This window comes from Pongo abelii, chromosome X (genome assembly GCF_028885655.2).
Source record: "Pongo abelii isolate AG06213 chromosome X, NHGRI_mPonAbe1-v2.0_pri, whole genome shotgun sequence".
NCBI classification, from domain to species: domain Eukaryota; kingdom Metazoa; phylum Chordata; class Mammalia; order Primates; family Hominidae; genus Pongo; species Pongo abelii.
The window spans coordinates 54,202,538-54,224,354 of NC_072008.2; the positions used below are offsets into that span (position 1 = coordinate 54,202,538).

Consider the following 21,817-nt stretch of genomic DNA (forward strand, 5'->3'; position numbering starts at 1 on the left):
AAAAAAAAAAAGAGAGAGAAACACGAATATACACTAGATATATCACACAAGTTTCAGGCACTTTGTCAGGTTTTTTTGTTATTCCTGCACCTCTTACCTGGTATCAGAGAATTCCAAACTAATGACATTGAGGACTTTCTCCCTCTTCCCGCTGTAATAATATTTCACAAAATCACCAAGCTTCATCTTGCAGTCAGCCTGGCGGGTCACATCAATCACATCAATCTCTTTGTCAGAACCTGGAGTAAAGAGATAGGTTCTGCACCAAGTAGTCTCAGGGACTGTGGAAGACTCTCTTGTCCCCTCATCAGTCCCTAGAATGGCCTTACACTCAAAGCTTCTCTCCACCGACACTGTATGTATATGTGTGTGTTTGTTTGGGGGGCGGGGTAGGAACCCATCACACTTTCCTTAGATCTATGTGCCCTGCTAGGGCAACGGAACTACCAGACACACAGCCTCACACATAGTAGTCCACCTGCCTGGGCCTTGCTTCTCCAATTCTTCTCATCCTCTCCCCAGAAACTCATGCCCAGACAACAAGTGCCATGTGAGAACAACAGTCAAAAGCTTTCTCATTTCAACAGAAGACAGACAATGATCCCTAGAACTTCCCAGGTAAAAAACGGAGCTCAACCTAGGGGTGTATGAACTATTAAAAGGAGAAGGGGCTGGGCATGGTGGCTCACGCCTGTAATCCCAGCACTTTGGGAGGCCAAGGCAGAAGGATCGCTTGAGCCCAGTAGTTGGAGATCAGCCTGGGCAACATAGTGTGACATCATCTCTACAAAAAATAAACAAAACTAGCTAGGCATGGCGGTGCATCCCTGTAGTCTCAGCTACTCGGGAGGTTGAGGTTTGAGGATCCCTGGAGCCCAGGAGGAGGTGGAGGCTGCAGTGAGTTAATCGCACCAATGTACTCCAGCCTGGGCAACAGGGTGAGACCCTGTCTCTGATAAACGAATGAGTGAATGCATGAAAGGAGAACAAAGAGGAGACTAGGATTTTGGCTCTATCTCTGCCAAAGAATGACTTTGGACAAGGCATTTCACCTGAGATTCCCAAGATGGTTAGAGAGGAAATGCAAAAACAGATTGGAGGGGAAGGGACACAGATCTTGACAGGAATGAACAATGTTACAGTTAAAAGGGTCTGTAGTATCTTACCAACATAGTGTTCAACATCCCTCACAGTGAATGATGGCGAGGGCAGCGTCATGCCCAACCCATCCTTCTTCAGGACCAGGATGGGCACACTGAAGCTATTTTCTTCCAGGAATTCCACAGTCAGTTGATTTCCAGTGGGCTTCAGAATCACTTCATCTGAGCTGTGGGCCGCAGGAGAGAAAGCTTGAGCCTGAGGCCCTGCCCATTAAAGGCCTTATTGGAGGCTGCCACTCACCCAAGAGGTGGGGTTTTTATGAGGGGACTTGATGTGAGGTGGCAACTAATGGCAAAAACCTCATCTGCCAGGGAAGAAATGATCTGTCCAAGGCAAGAGACCAGGTCACTGGCAGAGGTGGGGAGTATTCTGCCAACATGGTGCTCTTCTCTGGGTGACAAGAAGAAATCAGTCAACAGCCTGGCCAGAAAGAAAAGACACATCTGACAAGTTTCGCAGATTTGTTCAAACCAAGAGCAGCATTACCCAATTTAAAACACTGTCAAAGAGAAAAGACTGATTAAAACAAAACAACAACATTTTTACAACAACTTTCTCAACATGCATATACAACAACTTTCTCAACATGCATATACAACAACTTTCTCAACATGCATACTTAATGAGTTTCAGCCTGGGCATCATTTCTAAACCCGTCTCCACAAAAAAATTCAAAATTAGCAGGGCATGGTGGTGCAGGCCTACAGTCCTACGTACTTGGGAGGCTGAGGCAGGAAGATCACTTGAACCCAGGAGTTGGAGGTTACAGTGAGCTTTGAACATGCCACTGCACTCCAGCCTGGGTGACAGAGAGAGTCCCTGTCTCTTTTTTTTTTTTCTTTTAAAGAAAAGAAAGAAAATAGTTTTCTTTAAATCATGGTGCAGAAAATAGTTTTCTTTTAAATCATGGTGGAGAAAAAATGTGTATCTGACAACTCTGACAACTTGTGTTGGGACAAATATATTAAGTTCAATGCCTATCTCATTCTTTTTTTTTTTTTTTTTTTTTTTTGAGACGGAGTTTTGCTCTTGTTGCCCAGGCTGGAGTGCAATGGCACAATCTTGGCTCACCACAACCTCCGCCTCCCGGGTTCAAGCGATTCTCCTACCTCAGCCTCCAGACTAGCTGGGATTACAGGCATGCGCCACCACGCCCAGCTAATTTTGTATTTTTAGTAGATAGGGGATTTCTACATGTTGGTCAGGCTGGACTTGAACTCCCAACCTCAGGTGATCCGCCTGCCTCAGCCTCCCAAAGTGCTGGGATTACAGGTGTGAGCCACTGTGCCCGGCCTGCCTATCTCATTCTTTACATAACCCTAGATGGTCCAAAGATTAAATTCCAAAAAATAAAGCTTTAAGAGTAGAAAAACCTGGGAAAAACCCAGTAGTCATTAAAAATAGTAATAAATAAACCTAACCATATAGAAATTAAAATTTTCTCCAAGAAAGCTGTTATAAATCAGTAATAGTAACACAACAGAATGCCTATCAAACAAGCAAGTAGTTCACAGAGAAAACAATCAAGCTGGTTTATAAATGTATGAAATCTAAGGCTGAGTGCAGTAGCTCACAACTGTAATCCCAGCACTTTGGGAGGCCAAGGAAGGCAGATTGTTTGAGCCCAGGAGTTGGAGACCAGCCTGGGCAACATGGCAAAACCCTGTCTCTACAAAAAATACAAAAAAAAAAAAAAATTGGCTGGGCGTGGTGGCACACACCTGTAGTCCCAGCTACCCGGGAAGCGCAGGTGGGAAGATGGATTAAGCTAGGGAGGTCAGGGCTGCAGTGAGTGGTGACTGCACCAGTGGTCTCCAGCCTGTCTCAAATAAAAAAAAAATCTAGTTTTTCCTTCATAATTAAAGAAATACAAGTGTGGGCTGAGTACAGTGGCTCACACCTGTAATCCCAGCACTTTGAGAGGCCAAGGTGGGCAGATCCCTTGAGGTCAGGAGTTTGAGACCAGCCTGGCCAGCATGGTGAAACCCCATCTCTACTAAAAATACAAAAATTAGCTGGGCATGGTGGTGCATGCCTGTAATCCCAGCTACTTGGGAGGCTGAGGCAGAAGAATTGCTTGAACCCAGGAGGCGGAGGGTGCAGTGAGCTGATATTGCACCACTGCACTCCAGCCTAGCCAACAGAGCAAGACACTGCCTCAAAAAAAAAAAAAAAAAAAAAAAAGAAAGAAAGAAAGAAGTACCAGTGGGAACAGCAGGATCTCACAATTTATTTTATCAGAAAGGCAAAACAAATTGATAATAAACAATATTGGTGGCTGGGAGTGGTGGCTCACACCTGTAATCCCAGGACTTTGGGAGGCCGAGGCGGGTGGATCACCTGAAGTCAGGAGTTCAAGACCAGCCTGGCCAACATGGTAAAAACCCCGTCTCTACTAAAAATACAAAAATTAGCCGGGCGTGGTGGCAGGCGCCAGTAATCCCAGCTACTCGGGGGGCCGAGGCAGGAGAATCGCTTGAACCCAGGAGGCGGAGGTTGCAGTGAGCCGAGATCACGCCATCGCACTCCAGCCTGGGGGACAAGAGCGAGACATCATCTCAAAAACAAAATAAATAAATAAAATAAAACAAACAAACAAACAAATATTGGCTAGGATATAGGAAGATCGGCACCCTCCGCACATTATCTGTGGGAGTGTGAAATGGTATAGCCACTATGGATGTAATTGGCAACGTATGCAAAAACTTAAGTGCAAAGATATTCATTATAGTATTTCTTTCTAATAGCAAAATACTGGAATCAACTTAAACGTCCATCAGTAGAGGACTGGTTAAATAAATGTTACACCATGCAATGTAATATTAAACAGCCATGAAAAAGAACATCTGTATGTGCTATTATGGATTGATCTCAAATATACATTTTTTTTTTAAAAAAGCAAGATACAGAACAATACACAGTTGTTTCCATTTGTGTCAAAAAAAAAGGAGTTAAAAAAAATCTATGTTTGTATATGCAAAAACCATTTCTGAAAGAATCTACAAATAACGGGTTGACTTTGGAGAAGGAACCTGAGGAGTCCGGAGTAGAGAGGAGAAGTTTCTGCCTTTAAATAAACAAATAAAACAAGAAACATTAAGTTGAAGGAACACTTATTCCAATTAACACTTCGGTTACAGAAAACCTGAAAACAAGTAAAAAAAAAAAAAAATAAATAACAGATCCTGATAAGCCTGCAGACCAAAGGGAATACTTACACCATGTTAGTGGGAATGTAAATTAGTTCAGCCACCATGGAAAGCAGTTTGGAGATTTCTCAAAGAACTTAAAAGAGAACTACCATTTGACCCAGCAATCCCATTACTGGATTTATACCCAAAGGAAAATAAACCATTCTACTAAAAAGACGCATGCACTGATATGTCTGCAGCACTATTCACAACAGTAAAACATGGAATCAAACTAGGTGCCCATCAATAGTGGAATGGATAAAGAAAAGTGTGGTACATATATACCATGGAATACTACATGCCATAAAACAGAAGGAAATCATGTCCTTTTCAGTAACATGGATGCAGCTGGAGACCATTATCATAAGCCAATTAATGCAGGAACAGAAAATCAAATACTGCTTTTGTTCTCACTTTTAAGTAGGAGCTAAACATTGGGTACCCATAGACAAAGATGGGAACAATAGATACTGGGGACCACTCAAGTTGGGAGGGAGGTAGTAAGGAAGGGGCTGAAAAACTAGCTACAGGGTACTATGTTCACTACTTGGGTGATGGGACCATTTGCACCCCAAACCTCAGCACATGCAATATAGCCACGTAAACAAACCTGCACATGTACTTCCTGAATCTAAAATCAAAGTTGAAATTATTTTTTAAAAACCTGAACATGGTCTACTGAATTAAAAAACCAAGCAAAAGAGAATGCTTTGTTCCTTTTTTTAACTCATTATTTTTGCTTATTTCATGTAATTTACTTTTAACAAGGCCAGCTTAATTTTAAAAAGATAAAACCTCTTTTCGATCATAAAAGAGATATATGACCAATAATTTTTTTATATTAAAAGAGTTTCTTCTTCTCTATGAGAGAATTAAACTTTCTGATCCTAAGACTCCTTCTAGTCAGCATTCCTTGGATGAATGGAAGTATCTAACTTAGGTGAGTACTTCCTCCCAACTACCAAAAGTTTTCCAGAAATTGACCAAACCAGAGGGAATTTGCAGAGCCCTGAAGATATTCACAAATTGGGGAAGCTCCTAATGGGACAGCCACTGGGAAAGCTGGGAAGAGGTGAGTTCCAGCCTCCCAGAGCCCTGGCATTCATCAGCCCCTGGAGGCAGGGTTTCTCACCTGTCAAAAGTCCTACTCCGGAGCTCTCTGATGAACATAGGGCTCCCGGTCTTCACTGGTTTCCCCTTGTGTGTATCATGCCCCTTTGAAGATCCGCGGCGTTTTTTCACTAAGCCAGAAAAACATGAGAGATTGTGAGTCAGAACGGTCATGAGCTATGATACCAAGAACAAAGGCCTCAGCAGATCCTTCTCTTCCAATCTAACCACCCCTTGGAGCATCTGGAGTCAATGAGGCCCTCACAGATTCAGGAAAGTTCCTGGTGAAGATGGGTACTTTCTCTAGACAAGCCTTAGGAAGGGAGGGAGGTGAAGTTATGAACTTCTGCCCTCTCAGTGAGATAGCTGCTGGCCTGTGGAGCCTGCATAGGCTTCTGCTATTTCCTGAGGAAGAAGAATCAGAAGTGCTCAGGCAAAAGCAATCACTCCCCCAAATTTCCTTTCCTTTGTCTCTCCTCTGAATTGTCTTATCTAGGAAACCCTAAGATCCACTTACTAATGGAGGGCCCATGCAAGACTTCACAGTTGGGGCAGTGGTAGAGGTCAATGTCAGCAGCCTTCTCCTCTTCAACACCAACACAACTGAAAAAGAGAAAAACAGCCAAGGTTTATGGAAATTTTATTTTTTATGAGGTCTAGAACAGTGCTGTCCAATAGAACAGCTATTAAGTACATGTGGCTATTTATGTTTAAATCCATTAAAATTAAGTAAAATTTAAAATTTCAAGCACTCAGCAGCCACATGTGGTTAGGGGTTACTGTATTAGGCAGTGGTGTGATCATGGCTCACCGCAACCTCTGCCTCCTGGGTTCAAGTGATTCTCCTGCCTCAGCCTCCCAATTAGCTGGGATTATAGGCATGTGCCACCACGCCTGGCTAATTTTTTTGTATTTTTAGCAGAGACGAGGTTTCACCACATTGGCCAGGCTGGTCTCAAACTCCTGAGTTCAAGTGATCCACCCGCCTCTGCCTCCTGAAGTGCTAGGATTATAGGTGTGAGCCACCACGCCCAGTCTTATAACCTAATTTTTAAACTTTAGATACTTTATTATATAAGACTGAAAAAAATTTATAGTCAACAGTAGTTCTAAATGAAAAATTACAGATAATCCTTTTTATCTTATCTGTGCTTCTAATTTCCTACAATAAACATCTGTTGCTTATCTCACATTTTAAAGACTTAAAAAGATTTACTTAATTTTGAAAATTTGACTTTGCATGTATATGAGGTGGTAATCTCACAAAATTCAACCTTCCCTTACTAGGGAAGGCACCAGCAGCCCTCCAAATAAATTCTTGCTAAAATTAAACACCTAGGCCAGTCACAGTGGCTCATACCTGTAATCCCAGAACTTTGGGAGGCCGAGGCAGGAGGATCACTTGAACCCAGGAGTTCAAGACCAGCTTGGGCAACAAATTGAGACCCCCCATCTCTACCAAAACAAACAAACAAATTTAGCTGAGCATGGAGGCTGAGCTGGGAGGATCCCTTGAACCCAGAAGATTGAGGCTGCAGTGAGCCATGATTGTGCTACCGCACTCCAGCCTGGGAGACAGAACAAGACCCTGTCTCCAAAAAAAAAAAAAGAAAAAAAAAGAAGACCCAAGTCTTAAAATGTATGGTTTAGGTCTTAAAATGTATGGTTTACCAAACACAGCAGAGAACATTAAGGCAGAGCTCAAGTTGTTTCAGCCAAGATCATGCTCATAAATGGACTTCCTGGGATTAGGACTCTACCATCTTCCCAACTAATAATCTCATGCCTATAAACCAGCAGCTTATCAATAAACTAGGGATATCACCATCAACTTTGTAGGGTTTTTAAGGATTCAATAAGATAATGTATATAAAGTGCATAGCACGGCCAGTCGCAGTAGCTCACACCTGTAATCCCAGTACTTTGGGCGGCCAAAGTGGGAGGATCGCTTGAGGCCAGGAGTTCAAGACCAGCCTGGGCAACACAGGGTAACCCCATCTCTACAAAAATAATACTAATGTGTGTAGCACAGTGAGCATAAAGTCTGATACACAGTAAGTATCCGGTTTCACAGTAAGTGCTAGAAGCCCAGTCCAGACCTCACCTTTCACCTGCCTAAAACTTCTTCAAAGATATTCCTCAGACCTTGTAGCATTAACTCAGTTCCCTGGACTGCATGCTTTCTATCTCATACCCTCTCTCCGGACACCTCTCTCTCTCCTAAACTTTCACCCCATGTGGCTATGTGCTTTCTCTACTCTAAACATCCGCTGCTCATCCCCTTTCCCAACTTGGTAAACAAACTGCTCAACATTGGCACCCCCTTCAACAAACACTCCTTCACCTTCCAGGCTTAACTGAAAGCAGCTTCTCCTATGGGAAAATCATTTTCTCTACACCAGTGCCACTCAAAGTGTGGTCCACAGACTAATGCTAGTCTGTGAACTATTTATTACAGGTCTGTGATAAGTACAGAAAGTAAGAGTAAGCATCACTATTATGCCAAAGTTTTTACAGCAATTTAACAGAATAATTTTATCTCCATTCAATCTAAGAATAAAATTTTGGGCTTGTCTTTTATATGTTTTTTGGTTCATACCATTTTTTTAAATTTTTATTTATTTATTTATTTTTTGAGACAGAGTCTCGCTCTGTCGCCCAGGATAGAGTGCAGTGGCATGATCTTGGCTCACTGCAAGCTCTGCCTCCTGGGTTCACGCCATTCTCCTGCCTCAGCCTCCCAAGTAGCTGGGACTACAGGCGCCTGCCACCACGCCCAGCTAATTTTTTGTATTTTTAGTAGAGACAGGGTTTCACCGTGTTAGCCAGGATGGTCTCGATCTCCTGACCTCGTGATCCGCCCGCCTCGGCCTCCCAAAGTGCTGGGATTACAGGCATGAGCCACCGCGCCCGGCCGGTTCATACCATTTTTTCTAGTAATTCTTTTTTTATATCATAAAAGGATTGGCCCATTATAGACTGGAAATTTTAAAAGTGCCTTGGTTCTTTGCCACAGAAAATCTAAGCAGCATTGTGCTAGAGCCCTTATAGCTGCACATTCTCCCATACCCTCGTAACTCAGGACTGGGTTGTGGGTAGCCATCCCTCTCACTCTCTGGTGAGACTTCCAGATCATCTCTCCTCTACCCTTGTGTAAGAGCTCCCAGTCCTCTGAGTTCCATACCATGCAGCCATACCACTTCCTATTCCTCTTCATCACTGCCACATACCCATCTCCCCAACATACCCCTTCACTCGCTGAAGAACCTGCTCAGATTCTTCTCCATCCCAAGTCCTGACAACATCCTACATGAAATCAGTATCCATGTGGAGACACAACATTCCAGGCACTTAGTTCTTTGATCTTCTCATCTTCAGAGACTGTTAACACCTCTACTCCCATTTCAGCTACCAACTCTCATGACCATCCCCCAGACCCTGTCAACACCAGCAACTGCTGTACGTCTGGAATATGAAACTCATACATCGCCCTCTCTGACCACAAGTCTATCTATCCAGTTCTCATTCACTACAACCTGTTCTTTGCCCTCAAAACTCTTTATCCTCATATTTTTCACCTATTCACACATTCTTGACTTTACCCTCCTTCCCTATCTAGTTGAGATTCCAACATTCCTCACTTCAACCATTCTCTTACAGATACCCTCACTTGCCCCACTGCCTTTCATCCCCACATGCAAACCCTAACCCTGGCTCAGTACAACTACCTAACTCTAGCCCACTAGATGTGGCTAGAGAAAAATCACCCATGGATTGGTGCCATCATAAATTCACTGTCCAAAATATTTGGATTGGCCGGGCGCGGTGGCTCACGCCTCTAATTCCAGCATTTTGGGAGGCTGAGGCGGGTGGATCACCTGAAGTTAGGAGTTCAAGACCAGCCTGGTCAACATGGTGAAACCCCATCTCTACTCAAAATACAAAAATTAGCTGGGAATGGTGGTGGGCACCTATAATTCCAGCTACTCAGGAGGCTGAGGCAGGAGAACAGCTTGAACCCAGGAGGCAGAGGTTGCAGTGAGCCGAGATCGTGCCACTGCCCTCTAGCCTGGGCGACAAAGCAAGATTCCGTCTCAAAAAAAAAAAACACATCTGGATCATGCCTGCCTGACGATCCTTCTGAAATTCCCCACTCAACTCTCTCTCATTATCTACTGTGGCTATTTCAAATCTCTCACCCCACTACTACCTGCCTCTTCTCTCTCAAAAATTACCTTGCTTCCTACTACTTCTGGTTTTTGGTTTTGGCTTTTGTTGTTGTTGTTGTTTTAAGCACTCTTTGCTTTCATTCTTTGAGTTTCTTAACGTTTTTGTTTTATTTTGTTTTTTTTAGAGTAAGGGTCTCACTGGGTTGCACAGGCTGGAGAGCAGTGGTGCCAATCATAGTTCACTGCAGCCTTTAACTCCTAGGCTCAAGTGATCCTCCTCTGCCCCAGCCTCCAAAGTAGCTAAGACTACAAGCACACACCACCATGCCCAGCTAATTTGTGTCTGTACGTGTGTTTTACAGAGAGGGGGTCTTGCTTTGTTGCCCAGAATGGTCTCAAACTTCTGGCCTCAAGTGATCCTCCTACCTCAGCCTCCCAAAGTGTTGGGATTACAGGTGTGAGCCATCATGCCAGCCACTTCCTACTTCTACACTTGATCTTAGCCAAAAGACCAAGAAGCGATGCACTTCCTACTTCTTAGAGAAAATTAAGTAATCAGAGGTGAACTATCTTAACTTCTCATCACCAATCTACCTCCTCTACACCCATCCTTTTTTTCCTGTCACAACAAAAGTACTATCTTTCCTTCCTTCTAAAGCCAAGTTTTCCACCTGGGTCACATGTTTTCTTACCTTCTCAATCAATTATTCCTTCTTTCTGCAGTATCTTCAATCTCCCTCTCTTTCTCTTCACAATAGCATTTAAACAAGTCTATTGATGTTTACAAATTAAAAAACCAAGACCTACCCGCCCTCCCATCCTCTCTCCCTCCTGTCTGCCCCTTCACAGCCAAACACCTTCTTTCTTTAAACCTATGCAGCTTAAAAACGAAGTAAATAAACCTACGAAGCTTGATAATGACTCCTTTTTTGAATAAGTAACAGTTGTACATGGTGCAAAACTCAGAGTACAGAAGTATATACAGTAAAAAGTCTCCCTCCCACCCTTAGATGCCTAGTAGTATCCAGAGGTGTTCTATCAGAGCCAAATCGATACTTTTTTAGGGTTGCTATGTGCACTTTGTGATTCATCCCCTGCTATAGCCTGATCTTAGTCCCCACCTTCTTTAAAATAGATCTCACTGATTTCCTGACCTCCTTGTTGATATACGCAATAAGTACTTCTCTGCTTTATCTCCCTTAACCTCTTAGCACCATTTTCGCACTGCCAACCCTGTACACTCTCCACCTGACAAGCTCTCTACCCTTGACTTCTACAACGCCCCATTTGGCTGTTGCCCATTCCTTCAGCTGACATTTAATGAGCATCCGCCAGGCTCTGGTCTAGGTGCTGGTGAGACAAAGACAAAAAACAAAGCATACAAAAATCCCTGCCCTCATAGAGTTGATGTTCTAGTGGGGAGGCAGACAAGAAACAAGATAAATCAATGCAATTGGTGAAACACATTGTATGTTAGATAGTGAGAAGACCTAGGTAGAAAAAAAACAGGAAGGGGAATATAGAGAAATATATATGTGTGAATATGTAACTATACACACCACACACACACACACACACACACACACACAATGGGGGGGCCAGGAAGAATGGTAGTGAGAGTGAAATATTAGATAGGGAAGACAGGGAAAGACTGACAAAATGGCTTTTGAATAAAGACCCAAAGGGAGTAAGGGAGCAAGCCCCTCATGTGGCTATGAAGGAAGAGCATCCCAATAAGAACAGCAAGTACAAAAGCCCTGTGGTGGGAGCATCCCTAGACTACGAAGGTAGCAGAGAGGAGGACAGTGTTCTAGAGTAGAGAGCTAGGAGGACAGTAATAAGTCAGAAAGGCAATAGACTCACGTAGTAGGGTATTGTAGGCCACTGTAAAGCACTCTGGCTTTTCCTAGGTAGCCACAAGAACTGGGGAGTCACAGCTACTATGAGTAGGGATGTGATGTGATTTTAATCATGTCTTTGGCTGTTCCTTTTTCCCGATGAACTCTTTTTCTCCTGCCCAGTACTTAAATGTTGAAGTTTCTTAGGTCCTCTTACCTGGGCACTCTTTTCTCCTCACTTTTCCTCATTGTTCTCCCTCCCAGGGCTCTATGAGCCCTCTGTGCACTTATAACTCCAAGCCAGATTAGACACTTCCCTCCAAATGTCTCCTGGGGGAGACATTTCTTACTGGATAGCCACTTACGTACTTCAAATTCAACATGTCCAAACTCAGTTTCTCCCTCTGTCTGTCCCCTAAACATGCTCCCTTCTCTTAGGTTTCCCACTTCAGCAATGGCTCCATAACCTCACCAGGCATTCAAGCCAGAAACCTGGCAGCCATCACTGATTCACCTCTAGCCCTCTCCCCTCCACTATACCCTAAAGTAGACGTTCTAGCATCAAGTTAAGAACACTGACTTTAGGTCCAGATTCTCTGGGTTTGCATCCTGGCTGTGCCACTTACTAGCTGTGGGATCTTGGACAAGTTACTTAACCTCGCTGTGCCTCAGTTTCCTCATTGTAAGATGGGGATAAAAACTGTACCTATTTTATAAGGTTGTTATCAAAAGCAAACAAACTAAATATATAAAAAGTATTTAGAACAGTGTCTGGCCCATAGTAAGTGCTGTGTATGTTTGTTGTTATTATCCAAGTTATCAGCATGTCCTATCAACTCTCTTTATTAGCTATCAATTGTGTTAATCTGTCATCCTTACTGCCCCTGCGCTAGTTCAGGCCACTATTATCTCTAACTCAGTTATTGTCCTGCCCTCCTAACTGGACTCCTGGCCCCTATTCTGTCCCCACCCAATCGGCCCTCCACACTACAGCCAAAGTGATCATTTAAAAACACAAATTTGATCCTATCGACCCATGCTTAAAATGCCTCACAGGGTCCCTATTTTTCCTAAAGTAAAGTATAAACTTACCATGGCCCAAAAGGCCTTGCCTCTCTGGCCGAGCTCACCTCTTTCCCCTTACACACAGCATACGCTGGGGGAGACGTTCCTACTGCATAGCCCACTTACAATCTGTGGGGCCTAATGGAAATGAAAAGAGGGAGCTCCCTGTTCAAAAAATAGAAAAGCTTTTTCCTTTCTTCCATGGTCTCTCTCTCAACTTCCCATGCAGTTTTAATATGCTATTTACTGTCACGCTCCCTTGGGTACAGGGATAACTCAAGGGGCGAGTGCAGGCCCACACAAGTACCCTGGGGCCCTGCCCGGTGACTTAGTACACAGGGTACATGCACCCAACCGACTCTGTCCACACCTGCACCTGGGCCCAGCGCCCCAGGCAGCTAGCCAAGAACCTGTTCAGGGAGGTAGAAAGGCAGCAGGAGGTAGAACCACATATGAGCCAAGACTCTTAAGTCCCCAGCGCACACTCCATTGTTCCATCACATACAAATCACAAAATCAAAGGCAAAATTATTAAGAATTTCAAGACAACCACCACAGAACATTAAACCTCAGGCATGGGGCACCATGTGACTATAGCAATTACACACCCATGAAGCCGGCTCTGCTCTAAAAAGCCAGCGGACTCTCAGTGCCATACTCTGTCTAGCTCTAGCCTCTGGGTTTCATCACATGTATCTCCTTCTACCTGGAACATTCCTGCTCTTCCTCTTCCCTGCTGCTGTGGCACCCCCACAACACTATCCCTATTTCAGCCTTCACCACGAGGCCTTGGAACTGCTCACTTACCTGCTGTCTGTCCCCACTACATTTGCCAGATAGTGTATCTTGTTTACCAAAAGTCCTCACCTTTCCCATCTCTTAGTCTTGCCTTACTTATTATTCAACAAACATCAACGTGTTAGACAACTCCTCATATCAGGGAGGCAGACAAATGAAAAATCGGGCTTCTGGCTGCACTGTCTCGATAGTCACCACCTGGGACCAAGGGTGGTAAATGCTGATTTGCTCTGAGTAGCTTCCTTAGTCAAGGGGATAATTATTATAGCACCAGGTCTTGTGACTAAGATGAGTTATCCCCATCGTATACTGCAAAGCCAAGCACACGGTAAGCAGTATTTGTTAAGTAAATGAGTGCATAAATTCAACAAATATTGATTGAGCAGACACTGCCCTCATGGACTGGACATTTTAGAGCGGGAGACAGAGAGGCAGTGTCAAAACAGTTTCGTAAGTGCTATAAAGTCAGTAAAGCAAGGTAACAGGATAGTGAGTGAATGAATTTGAAGTTAGCATAAAAGGCACTGAGAAAAAACTGGGCTATGAACTTTACATATTATCACATTTAATCTCCACAACAAATCAGGGCCTTCCGTACAACATTCACAGACATTAAACACAGAAGCAGAGGTTTAAAGTACAGGCTTAGGAGCCAAACTGCCTGGGTTTGAATCGTACCTCTGCCACTCACTAGCTATGTGAACTTAAGCAATTTATACTTAACCTTTCTGCATCTCAGTTTCTGCATCTGTGAAATGGAAGTACTAATAGTACCCACTTCATAGGGTGGTTAAGAGGATTAAATGAGCTAAAATAGGTAAAGTACTTAAAGTTCCTGGCACATGGTAAATATTAGCTATCATCATCATCGTTAATATTATCCTAATCTAACAGATGAGAAATCTGGGTCTGAGTGGTTAAGTAAATTGTTGGCAATTACAAAACTACTAAGTAGCAGAGCAGGATACAAATTCAGGACTTTGTGACTCTACTCTATCACTACAATATGTAACCAGGATATAATGTGGGGTAATTAATACAGTCAAGTGTTATGAGCACTCCAAAATGGACACTCAACTCTTCCAGGGATGTGGAACTGAGTGGGAGCTGAGACTTGGAGATGCCTGAGAGATGATGATTTTGCTCAAGATCCTGTCTGGCTTCTTATCTCCTCAACCTCTGCTTTCTGAGGGTGCCCAAGGATCCAGGTCCAGACAGAGCACCATCTATAAAACCAGAAGCTGAAGCATCCACCATTCCCACCGCCCCACCCCCCCCAACTCCAGGCACACAGGACTTAAAGGAATGCAAAGGACACAGCAAGTTCCAGCGTACCTAGGAAGTGTCTCCTTTATGAGTTTGTCATATAACAGGTTTCACTAAATTCTGGATGCACCAATGGAATAACTTCATATGCACTGACATGCACACAGACAGACTGTTCTATCACCAAAAAAAAAAAAAAAAAAAAAAAAACCCAAAAAACCCTTTTGTGATCCCCTCAGTCTCTGCCCCATTACTCTAGTCCCCTTTACACCAAATTCCTCAAAATTGAGTCATTCTTGAGTTCCTTCTTTCACAACCCCAATCCAATCTATCAGCAAATCCTGTATCAATATATATTCAAAATCCAACCACTTCTCATTATCACTGACTGCTTTAAGCCACCACTGCCTAACTAGACCAGAGTTTCTCAAATTTTAGGGAATATCAGAAACACCTGGTAAGCTTGTTAAAATACAGATTCCTAGGCCCCATCCCCAGAGATCCTGATTCAGTAGGACTGGGTTGGGCCTATAAACGTGCATTTCTAATGACCTCTCAGGTGATGCTGATGCTGCTGGTCCAGGGACCACACTTTAAGGAATAATGATCTACAGTAGCCCCCAAATTCTCCCTGCTTCTACCTTGCTCCTCACCTTCAGTCTATCCTCACAAGAGCCAAAACCTAAATCAGATCACAACTCTCACTTGCTCAAAAAACTTCTGTGGCTCCCATCCAGAGTAAAAACCAAGTCCTCACACCCTATACCCATGGTTTTTAAACTTTAGCGTGCATCTGAAGGGCTGTTAAAACCACAGATTCTAGGGCTCCATCTCCAGAGTTTCTGATTCAGTCAGTCTGGGGTGGGATCCAAGAATTGGCCTAACCAGTTCCTAGATAATGCTGATCCTGCTGGTCTGGGAACCATACTTGGAAAATCACTGCTGTATATGATCTGTGCACCCCCGACCCTTAACCTCAGCTTCTATTACTCTCCCCTCACTCACTCTGTTCCAATAGCATTGGACTGGACTGGTAGCATGCCAGGCCTGCTCCCCACTTGGGTCCTTTATGTTCTCTACTTGAAACCTCTTCCCCTACTTACCAGCATGGTTCCCTTCCTCACTTTCCTTCAGGCTCATATGTAACCCATCTGTAATCATCCTGTATAAAGTAACCACTACTTCAACCCTGGGGTGGTACTCCTTCTCCTGCTCACCCTACTTTACTTTTCTCTAGACCATGTATTATCACTTGACACACTATATATTAAGCTGTTAGTTTACTGTCTCATGTTCACTGCCGTATCCCCCCTCCCCCACCTCAGTGTCCACAACAATGCCTGGCACATAGCACATATCTGATTTTCCCTATCTTCCATAACTTCTAACAACTTGAACAGTGCTTATATTGTCTATAGTACTGTATTTCACAGTGAGAGTACAGGAGACCCAGGTTTGATGTGTGGTCCAGCTGTCTGTGTAGCTTTGGGCACGTTATTTAACCTATCACTGCTGGTTCTGGAACAATATGAAGTAGATGCACTCCTCCCTATCCCTCCAAGTACAGCTAAAAACCCTGGACAATATATATAAAACAAACATAAAACTCTGAAAGGTGAAGGGAAGAAAGCAGACCGACTAGAGACAGCAGGATCCACCCACCTAGCAGGTGGTGGATAGCACCAAAGACCAAGTGGGGAACCTGTACTTCCACCCCCACCTGGCAGTCATGAAGTGGTACCCCCTTTCTGCCACTGGAGTGCAGTGTCTGAGAAGGCCTGCAAAAACAGAAGTCTTAAATAAGATCCAGGATCTCATAACATAATGCCCAAAATGTCCGGAATATAATTAAAATAATTATTTGTCATATCAAGAACAAAGAAAATCACAACTCGAATAAGAAAAGAAAATCAACAGATGTTAAGACTGAGATGACACAGATGTTGGAATTATTTAAGAATTTTAAAGGCGCCATCATAAAAATGTTTCAATGAGCAATTAAGAACATGCCTGAAACAAATGAATAAATAGAAAGTGTCGCCGGGCACAGTGGCTCACGCCTGTAATCCAGCACTTTGGAAGGCTGAGGTGGGCAGATCACGAGGTCAGGAGTTCGAGACCAGCCTGGCCAACATGGTGAAACTCCATTTCTACTAAAAATACAAAAGATAGCTGGGCGTGGTGGCGTGTGCCTGTAATCCCAGCTACTCAGGAGGCTGAGGCAGGAGAATCGCTTGAACCCAGGGAGGCAGAGGTTGCAGTGAGCCGAGATCGCACCATTCACTCCAGCCTGGGCAACAGAGTGAAACTCTATCTCAGAAAAAAATAATAATCATCATCATAATAAAATAAATAAATAAATAGAAAGTGTCAGCAAAAATTAGCCAGGCATGGTGGTGTGTGCCTTTAATCCCAGCTACTTGGGAGGCTGAGGCAGGAGAATCACTTGAACCCGGGAGGTGGAGGTTGAAGTGACCCAAGATCGCACCACTGCACTCCAGTCTAGGCCACAGAGCTAGACTCTTGTCTCAAAAAAAAAAAAAAATAAGAAAGTGTCAACAAAAAATAGAAAATCTCTTCAACAAATAGAAGATATAGAAAAGAACCTAATAGAATTTTTACAACTGAAAAATACAGTAACTTAATGAAAATTCTTTAGTAACTTAAATGAAAATTCAACAGCAGAATGGAGAAAACAGAGAAAAGAATCAGTAAGTTGAAGATAGAACAATAGAAATTATCCAATCTGAACAACAGAAACAAAACAGATTGGAAAAAAAATGAACAGAGCCTCAAGTAACCTACAGGACTACAACAAAAGACAAACCGGAAGAAATCCACACTAAGACATGGCTTAATCAAATTCCTAAAAGCAAAAGACAAAGGAAAAATCTTGAAAGCAATGAGAGATAAATGACACGCTACCTCAAGGAGAACATCAATTTGAATGACAGAGGCTCTCTCATCAGAAACCGTGGAGGGCAAAAGAAGTAGCAGAACAGTTTTCAAGCACTGAGATAAAAGAACTAGAAACCCAGAGTTTGATATCAAGTGAAAAGATCCCCTAAGAATTCAAGGGAAATCAAGATATTCTCAGATTAAGGAAAACTAAACGTATCTGTTGCCAACACTTATCCTAAAAGAATGAGTAGGCTGGGTGCAGTAGGTCACGCCTGTAATCCCAGCACTTTGGGAGGCCGAGACGTGTGGATCATTTGAGGTTAGGAGTTCAAGACCAGCCTGGCCAAGATGGTGAAACCCCGTCTCTACTAAAAATACAAAAAATTAGCTAGGCGTGGTGGCGGGCGCCTGTAATCCCAGCTACTCTGGAGGCTGAGGCAGAGAATTGTTTAAACCTGGAGGGGCGGACAGTGAGCTGAGATCACGCCACTGCACTCCAGCCTGGGCGACAGAGCGACTTCGTCACAAAAAAAAAAAAAAAAATCAGCCAGGCATGGTGGTGCATGCCTGTAGTCCCAGCTACTGGGGGGTGGGGGGGGGGGGGGCTGAGGTTTAGGCTGCAGGTGAGCCGTGACTGTGCCACTACACTCCAGCCTGGGCAACACAGCAAGACTCTGTCTCAACAACAACAAAACGATTAATTATATTATAAACAAAAGAGCATTAAGGCACATAAAGAAAAGTAAAGTTTCAACCGGACATGGTGGCTCACGCTTGTAATCCCAGCACTTTGGGAGGCTGAGGCGGGCGGATCACGAGGTCAGGAGTTCGAGACCAGCCTGGTCAACATAGTGAAAACTCGTCTCTACTAAAAATACAAAAATTAGCCGGCTATGGTGGACCGCACCTGTAGTCCCAGCTACTCGGGAGGCTAAGGTGGGAGAATCGCTTGAACCCAGGAGGCAGAGGTTGCAGTGAGCCGAGACCACGTCATTGCACTCCAGCCTGGGTGACAGAGTTAGACTCTGTCTCAAAAAAATAGGAAAAAGAAAAGTAAAGTTTCTACTCTTCAATCAAACTGGTAAAATGTCAAGAGCAGTTGCTTATGGTAAGTTACATGTATAATGTAATATCTAGAGCAAGTACTGAAAAAAGCAGTACAGAGATAACTCGGGCCAAGAGCAGTAGTTCATGCCTGTAATCCCAGCACTTTGGGAGACTGAGGTGGGAGGATCATCTGAAGCCAGAAGTCCAAAACCATCCCAGGCAACAAAGGGAGGTACCACCAACCTACACCCACACCCTCCCCACACAAAAAATTTTAAAAATTAGGACACACAGTGGCACGTGCTTGTAGTTTCAGCTACTGTAGAGGCTGAAGCATGAGGAGATTGCTTAAGCCCTGGAGTTTGAGGCTGCAGTAAACCATGATCAAACCACTACACTCCAGCCCAGGTGACATAGAGACCCTGTCTCAAAAATAAATGAATGAATGAATGAATGAGTAGGCCGAGTGCAGTGGCTCACACCTGTAATCCCAGCACTTTGGGAGGCCGAGGCGGGTGGATCACCTTAAGTCAGAAGTTCAAAACCAGCCTGACCAACATGGAGAAACCCCGTCTCTACTAAAAATACAAAATTAGCTGGGCGTGGTGGCACATGCCTGTAGTCCCAGCTATTCAGGAGGCTGAGGCAGAAGAATCGCTTGAACCTGGGAGCTGGAGGTTGCGGTGAGCCAAATCGCGCCATTGCACTCCAGCCTGGGCAATTAAGAGCGAAACTCCATCTCAAAAAAAAAAAAAGGAAAAGAAAAAAGAAAAAATCAGCAAGGATTACAATAGTTCAGCAACACCATTAACCAACAGTATTTAATTGACATTTATAGAACACTCTACCCAAAAATGGCAGAATACACATTCTTTTCTAGTGATCATGAAACATTTACCAAGATAGACTCTAGGCTATAAAACAAATCTCAATAAATGTAAAGGAATTGAAATCATACAGAGTATATTCTCTGACTACTATCTAACTAGAAGTCAGTAACAGAATGATAACAGGAAACTCTACAAAAACTTAAAAATTAAACAACATACTTCTATACTTCATGGGTCAAACAGGAAGTCTCAAGGGGAATTTAAAAATGCCTTGAGGCAGCAGGAGGATCACTTAAGCCCAGGAGTTGGAGGCTGCAGTGAGCTATGATCCTGCCTCCGCAGTCCCGCCTGGGCAAGAGAGAGAGACACTGCCTCAAAAAAAAAAAAAAAACTTTTAATGCCTTGAACTACATGAAAAGGGAAAATGTAACATATTAAAAATCTATTGGTGCTGAGAAGAAAATTAACAGCTAAAGGCTTACATTAGAAAAGAAAGAAAGGCCGGGTGCTGTGGGTCACACCTGTAATCCCAACACTTTGGGAGGCCGAGTCGGGTGGATCACCTGAGGTCAGGAGCTCGAGACTAGCCTGGCCAACATGGTGAAACCCCATCTCTATTAAAAATACAAAAAATTAGCTGGGCGTGGTGGCGAGCGCCTATAATCCCAGCTAGTTGGGAGGCTGAGGCAGGAAAATCACTTGAACCCGGGAGGTGGAGGTTGCAGCGAGCCGAGATCGCGCCATTGCACTCCAGCCTGGGCAACAAGAGCGAGACTCCGTTTCAGAAAAAAATAAAAAGAAAAAGAAAAGAAAGTCTCAAATCAATAATCTAAACTCCCACCTCAAGAAACTAGATAGAGAGCAAAATAAACCAAAGGAGGAAGAAAATAATAATGGCAGAAATCAATTAAATTGAAAACAGAAAGACAATAGAAAAAGTCAATGAAACAAAAAGCTTGTTCTTTGAAAAGATCCATAAAACTGACAAACCTCTAGCAAGTCTGACAAATACGAAGACAAATATTTTTTTGTTTGTTTGTTTTCGGTTTTTTTGAGACAGGGTCTCGCTCTGTCACCCAGGCTGGAGTGCAGTGGCACCATCACAGTTCACTGAAGCCTCAACTTCCTGGGCTCAAGCAATCCTCCCACCTCAGCCTCCCGGGTAGCTGGGACTACAAGCATGTGCCACCCACCCTGCTAATTTTTGTATTTCTTGTAGAGACGGGGTTTTACCATGTTGCCCAGGTTGGTTTCTAACTCCTGGGCTTAAGCAATCCACCAGCCTTGGCCTCCCAAAGTGCTGGGATTATAGGCATGAATGACATCACATGCCCAGCCTGATACATTTTTAGTATCACTAATGAAACAAAATTATCACTACAGCGCCTAAAAATATCAAAAGGATAATACATACTATGAACAATTCTACAAACATAAATTTGACAACTTAGATGAAATGGGTCAATTCTTGGAAAGTACACATCCAACATAAAATAGGTAATTTGAATAGTCCTATAACTATTAAATGGAATAATTTTTTAAAATCCCCAAAAAGATAAAGATAATTAGGCGAAGCGGTTAGCATAGTGAGTGGAACATTAGCTTGTGCTCAATAAACGATAGCTATAACCATTTTATTTAAATCATCACAACCTCTCAGGGAAACTGAGGCTTCACAGATAAGAAATTATTTGCTAATATGTAACAGAATCAGAATTTGAACCCAGATCTGAAATCAGTGTCCTTTCCTCTAGAGTTAAAAATCCACACCAAAGTTATTCCCTTGGGCATGTATCAACCAATATTTCTTTTATAAACAGGTAAACTGTAGAGTGAGATTTGTGCTAAAAATCCCAGCAATCAATAAATGCTTGCCAACTAGTTTTCTCCACTATTGTACGGCAATGATTCTTAAATGTTAGGGTGAATCAGGATCACTTGTTTGTTAAAATATAGACTGCTGAGTCCCAGTCCCAGCCCAAGAAATTGCATTTTGAACAAATTCCCAGTTGATGAACTGTACTTTAAAAAAGTTCGTTCCTCCTGTGTTAGCTCACGTAGGAATTAAAAAAGAATAATATAAAAAGAATGTTCATTCCAATTTTTCTGTACCAGAAAAAGAGAATGACTGGTGTACAGTAATGATATGTTAGTCCATCCATCCCTCAGTATCAGAAGCTATCACACTTCGCAGAAGGGGAAGGAATCAAGACAGGATAATGTTCTAAATCAGTGGTTCTCAAGGGTGGGCCCCGCTTACCTACTGAATCAGAAACACTGTAGCTAGGGCATCCCTAACTTGTGTTTCATCAGGTCTTCCAAGTGAGTCTGATACATGCTGAAGTTTGAGAACCACCGCTGTACAAATCAAAATGTTTTTGCAAAATCCAGCTTCTTACAGGAAGAATGAAGCAATACCATGTTTTTTGCACTTCTGAGAA

The 21,817-nt window shown here is 43.2% G+C and overlaps 1 protein-coding gene across 8 annotated transcripts in view; it reads right to left on the reverse strand.

Annotated features, from left to right (window-relative positions):
• Window positions 1-21,817, reverse strand: part of PHF8 (PHD finger protein 8) — a 103,149-nt gene that overhangs the window by 74,869 nt on the left and 6,463 nt on the right. For all 8 annotated transcript variants that reach the window (XM_054544609.1, XM_054544606.1, XM_054544611.1 and 5 more), the window contains exons 3-6: window positions 5,980-6,065; window positions 5,485-5,593; window positions 1,167-1,327; window positions 98-239 (exon numbers count right to left, since the gene is read on the reverse strand). In XM_054544609.1, the coding sequence (XP_054400584.1) occupies window positions 98-239; window positions 1,167-1,327; window positions 5,485-5,593; window positions 5,980-6,065 (498 nt within the window). The remainder of the gene's footprint in view (window positions 1-97; window positions 240-1,166; window positions 1,328-5,484; window positions 5,594-5,979; window positions 6,066-21,817) is intronic.